Source organism: Mirounga leonina, unplaced genomic scaffold, assembly GCF_011800145.1.
Source record: "Mirounga leonina isolate KUSES-001 unplaced genomic scaffold, KU_Mleo_1.0 Mir_94, whole genome shotgun sequence".
Taxonomy (NCBI): Eukaryota; Metazoa; Chordata; class Mammalia; order Carnivora; family Phocidae; genus Mirounga; species Mirounga leonina.
This window is the reverse complement of record NW_023270855.1, coordinates 52,507,702-52,513,951: the sequence shown is the minus strand read 5'-3', so window position 1 is coordinate 52,513,951 and position 6,250 is coordinate 52,507,702. Positions and strand designations below refer to the sequence as shown.

Genomic DNA, 6,250 nt, shown 5'->3' with positions numbered 1-6,250 from the left:
TACTACTGTTACTGCCTACCATCACCGCCGTTGCCGCTATCACCACCTAGTAGCATTGTTACTACTACTGCTACTACCTACCATCACCGCTGCTGCCGCTATCACCACCCAGTAGCATTGTTACTACCACTGTTACTACCGCTACTTTTACCTACTATTACTGGAGTTATTCCTACTGTTTCTACTACTACTACTTTTTGTATTTCCACTACAAAATAAGTGTTTGCTGAGTCGGATTTGCCAGGAACCACGCTAGACCAGTCCTGAAGCTGGCCAAGGTGACCAGAATTCAGACTCTGAAGATGAGTTAAGTCGCATTGGCTGAGACAGCAGCTACTGGCTGGGGCTTCAAAAAATGGTAAATAAAACACATTACCCTGTAAAATATATATTTGAAAAATGGTCCCCAGGAGGGAGGGAGAACCACCAGGAGCCTTCTCTATAAAGACCACAAAGCCTACATCAAAAACTAATGATGTATTGTATGGTGACTAACATAACATAATAAAATTAAATTAAATTTAAAAAAAAAGACCACAAAGCCCACTGGCACTTGATTCAGGGATAAAATAAAGGGGATTTAGACTCTGATGGGGGAGCGATGTCCCTCTTTTGCTAAGACTATCCAAAACCCCCACATTTCTGAGAGTGGACATACCAAAATGCTTTATGTGTGTTTGGCAAAGACGATGAAGAGGGGGCAGAGGAGGAGGAGGGACATTTGTAAGCATCAAGCATGATTTGTCTCTTTGATCCTCACCAGAACATTGAGTGTACATCATATTATTCTTGTGGTTTCATAAAAGAGAAAGACAGAAACTCCGAGATCATCATCTGCCAAGGTCACACAGCTACTGACTGCTAGTGTGGAAATCTGAACATCATTTGGCCTAATGCTAAACCAATGCTCTCCAGCACGGTAGTATATCATTCCCTAACTGAATTTCAGGATTCTGTGGGGGTCAGGATGAAAAGAGAAGGATGTAAGGAGAAAATGTCCGTCTGGACAGAAGGTTAAACAAAAGTTTCTTAGTTCAGGTTCTCAACCCAGGGTGATTTTGCTCCCAGTGGATACTTGGCAATGTCGGGAGACATTTTTGTTCATCACAACTGTGTGTATGTGTAGAGTGCTAGTGGAATCTAGTGAGTAGAGGCCAAGGATGATATTAAATATCCTACAGTGCACAGGACAGCCCACAAGTAATTATTTGCCTGATAGGGCCGAGGCTGAGAAACCCTGCTGTGTGTTGAAAGGAGTCAATGAATACTGTTAGCTCTTCCTCATAAACTTTGCCATCTAAATACTGGTCGCTACCTGAAACCCAGTGATTTATTTCCTGGTGAACTGATGTAGCCAATCCTGTCAATGCCCTACTTATATCCCAAATAGTGACCCCAATGGGGTCCTGACGCAGCCCCTGTGACTCCACACCTAAGGGCTTTCACTTACCCTGTGGCGGGGGCAGGGGATAGGCTGGAAATGTTGAGGGTTATTACCCCAGGATCAGGCATCCTACAGCCAATGATAGAAGAGAGTTGGACAACAAATGCCCCCATCTACTTAATTCCTCAGATAGGACAACACTGAGGTGTTCTCTTTTTTAAAATTTTTAAAAAATATTTTATTTATTTATTTGAGAGAGACAGCCCGCACAGAGGGAGAGTTAGAGGGAGAAGCAGACTCCCCGCTGAGCAGAGTCCAATGCGAGGCTTGATTCCAGGACCCTGAGATCATGACCTGAGCTGAAGGCAGATGCTTAACCAACTGAGCCACCCAAGTGCCCACACTGAGGTGTTCTATGCTGTCTCCCAGAGCTTCCCAGTGGGACCGACACTGTTGCTCACAGCTGGGGCTTGGTCATGAACGAAATTTGCATTGAGTTCTTTTCCTTGTCTTCTCCAGTGCTTCCTGGGACCATCCCCCACCTGAGACAAACAATTTGCCCCATATCCTTAACAGAATAAGACTTACCACCTGATTGTGGGGTAGGGGTAAATCTGTCTAAAGCCTGCATCTTGCAGAAAGCCTCCAAAATGTATAATAGTCTGGGCTCCAAAAATATTGGGAATAAATTAATGGGTATGGGAAACTTTACCTTTTAACCACACAGTGAGGAGAATCCCTTGCTACATACACCTGCACCTTTTAAACTCTCAGGCAGAACAATCACACTGAGAAATGTTAGCAGGCGCCATTTAGAGAGAGATTATTGCAGTTAAGTAATTGTGTAAAACTCTAGGTTGAATAAAGCTAAACAAATTTCTTTACAGTAGGATTTCTCAGAGTCTTTAATATGCTTATGCATGTTATGATTCTTTAGGAAGGAACATGTTTGCCAAACTTTTTTTTTTTTTTGACTCAAAATTCTTTGTCCTTTTGTTAAAGGGTATCCAAGCATTACCAAGCCTTAGGAGGTTTCCTGAATGTTGTTTTCTGCCCGTGTCTCCAATATCATTTCCTACCACCCCATCCTTCTACCTCATACTTCAGCAAAGGCGAATTATTTGTATCTCCCAAATATTTCCAGTTTTACTGCTCTCTGTGCCTTTGCATGTGGCTGTTCTCTCTATCCAGAATATCTTCATCAACTCCCTTTGTCTTTCTGGTAAATCCCTAGTCATCTTTTCAAACCCAATTCAAATATTATCTTCCTCATTAAGCCTTCCTTCTATAGTTCAAATACATCTTCATTGCATATGTTTAAAGTTCCATCATAGTTATTCAGTTCCTTTGTTGCTTCCCTGCTGGTCTGAGAGCTTCATGGATACAGTGCCCAAGTATTTTCATCTGCGCATCCTCTGCTTATAGCAGTCTCTAACAGAGAAAGCGATTAATAAGCATTTTCAGAGTTAAGTTAAACTGGGTCATATTTGTGGAAATGACATATCTAACTTTGAACTAAACTCACTATGCATGTTATGAGGAAAAGAAAAGTGGTAACATCTGTCTGGTAACCATTAGACAAAGATCCAGCTAAGACAGGGAAGCCCATGGCCACCCCACATTCTTCCTCTAAAGAAACAAGCATTTTATCTCTCTGGAAGAGGAAATAAGACCTCAAGTGAGATCACTGGGAAGTAAGCAAAGTTGAACCTACCTCTAGGACTAGCAGATGATGTGGGTGCCACAGGGACATGGACTGGTCCTGTGGCTCCTCCATGGGCTGCTTCATTGGGTATCTTTGTGATGCGCTCCACGATGCCATCAGTCCCTGCAGGTGAGGGTGGAGAAGAAGCCTGGGTTAATTCATCTCACCCAGAAGGAGAATACTGTCTAAATGGATCCACTTAATTGACTATACAACTCAATTCTTTTCAAGTTCACCTGTATGGACTTGAGCCAGGGCTATGTGCCATGAATGGCCACCCTTGTCCATTGACCCACTCATCCACCTGTAGATCTCTCCATCTTTCCTTCCATCCATCCCTATATCTACCCATCCATCCTTCCTTCTTTCCTCCTTTCTCTACATCCATCCTCCCTTCTACACATTTACCCTCTCTTCTTTCATTTATCTGTTTTTCCATTCTTCCTTTTATCCCTCCATCCATCCAACCACTCTTCTACCTTCTTACCATCCCACTCATCACTTGCTTACTGAGCACCCATGACTCAACTACTGAGCCACATTTTAAGACATGGGTCAACACCTATCAATGTGTTTAATTTTATTGTGAATTGAGAGGTAACCAAGTCATCTTCCTATAGATAATGGCTAGCAAAGCAGGTGCTAAGGTAGTTAGAGGACTTCTTTGTACTTGTCTCCCAAACAAAAGGTGGGGGCAAGTTCAACTTTTCAGAGGAATGGAATCCCCAAGAGGTTCCTTCCCTCATCTATGGATCTCTTGGAGGTGGTGTGCCTCCTCCTAGGCCCCCGGTCCTTCCCACATCCCATAGGTACTTTGTTCCATCATTTTACTTTGCTCACCTTTTTCTTTCACTTTTCCCTTGCTTTTGACTCTGTCCTCAATATAAAAACACACTCATTTCAAAGGGGGATATCTCCTCTGTATCTATGTGTAATTAGGCTGTTGTTCTAGTTCTTTGCAACTTACAACACTCCCTTCATTAGAGTCCCTGAGGGCCCACATGTTGTCAAAGGACTCACCCCACTTCAATTTGACTATTAGTAGCATTTGACAGAACTGACCATTTTCCTTCCTAAAACTCTCCCCTCCTATGGCTTCTGCGATGCCAGAATCTCTTACTTTTTATCCTCCCTCTCTGACCACTCCTACTTAGCCTAATAACTAAGAGCATAGATTCCTAGTGCCACATACTCTGAATTCTTACCACTTATTAGCTTTAAAACTTGAGTAAATTACTCAACCCTCTATTTCTCAGTTTACTAATCTGTAAAATGGGCTTATAATCATCCTTTCTTCAAATTGTGTTTCAATACGGATTAAATAACTTAATAGAACAGCACTTGACAGAGAATAAGTGCCCCAGAAAAAGTCTGTCGTCATTAGCATTATCATCAGCATAATCATAGTAATGTTAAAACATCTATCATGGTACTGGAATCATCTACTTACTTATTTATCTTAGTTTCCCCAATGCCAAGTCTAATGCCTAGAACTGAGGATAGATCAACAAATGTTTGCTAAAAGAGTTTCTGTGCAGTAATAAACTCCTAATTAACTCCTTTATGCCTCTCAGGAAAACAGTCATTTCCTATGAGTCACTAATAATGGGAGTATAGGAGCTGTGGGACCCTACTTGTCAACTGTGTTGATTGTGGAGGAAGTTGAGAAGAACTTGTCACTGTTCCCAAGTGAATATGTTCTGTCATTCTGGTATCCACAATGGTTGATAAAGATGTCCTGACTGGCTCAGTCCATGTCTCCAAAGTACTGACCACACCCAAGGGTCCTTCAGCAGTGCTCCTCTCTGCCCCAGTGTTGGTGCCCACCATACGTTGGGTAACCAGTGAGGAAGTAATTTCATGGGGGGCTGGACTGGTTGAAGAGTAAGCAGTAGTGAAGGGCGAAGAGGGGAATGTTATTGAAGCTGATGAAGGTAGACTCTCTGCAATGGTGGACATAGCATCTCCAGGGCCTCGTTCTGTTCTCAGAAATGAACTGGCTGAGAAGGTGGCTGAGCTGTCACCTGGAACTCCAGATATAACTGTAGACAGAGAAGGCACCAATGTGTCAATTGAAATGGTCTCAGCTGAAGACAGCATTACTGTACCCAGGTAAGGAGTACTTTCTGATACAGACACGGAAACCTTGGATTCTGGGAAGGAGGTTACACTAGCTGACCCTGCAAAAGAAAAAGGGATAAGAGTGAGAGAGAGATTTCCACTGAAATTTCAGCACACTACCAAGACAAAGGCTGGTCTGAAACTCGTATTTTCACAGAAGAGTGATATCAGTCTTGGAATATTTCAAAACATGAGTGGACAGAGGAGATAAAGGTGGGCTTGTGGGAGTAGCTGAACTAGAGTCCAGGGATATGAATGTTTCCTGAAGTCTAGAAGAGAGATGTGAAAGTGGCCCTGTCTCAATGTTCTAGGGTCAAAGAAGACAGGTATTGAAGTGAAAATAGTGGTCTCCTCAATGGAACAAGAAGTATCCATTTGTTAAGAGGCTCTGCATGGGTCACAGTGAATGGGGACAGAGGAAGGTGCTTCATATCTACAAAGGCTATTCTGCACATTACTTACAAGTATATATGTGAAAAAATATTCATACTCTATTTATCTGAAGTAACATCAAACATGGCCAGTGTTTCAATGTGGAGGTAAAATGATTTTGGGTTACAAGACTAAAACGGAAAAAACTGAACTTTACAGGGACAAAAATGAGAAGTGAGGTCACAGGAATGGGAAAGGAAGTTTACTAACAGATACTATGAAGGAATCTAAGGAAAGTAAGTTTGTGGAAGGGATCACTGCCAGAAAAACGAAGAGCAGAATTAGATCAGAGGAGCAAGATGGCGGAGGAGTAGGAGACCTAAATTTCGTCTGGTCCCAAGAATTCAGCTGGATAGGGATCAAACCATTCTGAACACCTACAAACTCAACAGGAGATCGAAGAAAAGAATAGCAACAACTCTCTCAGCAGAAAAGCGACCACTTTCTGGAAGGTAGGACGTGCGGAGAAGTGAATCCGAGGCGATATTCGGGAGGATAGACGGCGGGGGAGGGGCCTCCGTCGGCCGCTTCTGGCAAGTGATGGAGCCGCGGAGCACAAAATCGGAACTTTTAAAAGTCTGCTCCGCTGAGGGACGTCACTCCGGTGG

General features: G+C 42.9%; 1 protein-coding gene across 1 annotated transcript in view; it reads right to left on the bottom strand.

The window, feature by feature from the left end:
* Window positions 1–5,585, bottom strand: part of LOC118005611 (mucin-16-like) — a 60,107-nt gene extending 54,522 nt beyond the window's left edge. Inside the window, 5 exon segments of the mRNA XM_034997573.1 lie at window positions 3,099–3,212; window positions 4,724–5,300; window positions 5,303–5,370; window positions 5,373–5,519; window positions 5,522–5,585. Of these exon segments, the coding sequence (XP_034853464.1) occupies window positions 3,099–3,212; window positions 4,724–5,300; window positions 5,303–5,370; window positions 5,373–5,519; window positions 5,522–5,585 (970 nt within the window).
* Window positions 5,586–6,250: the final 665 nt, after the last annotated feature.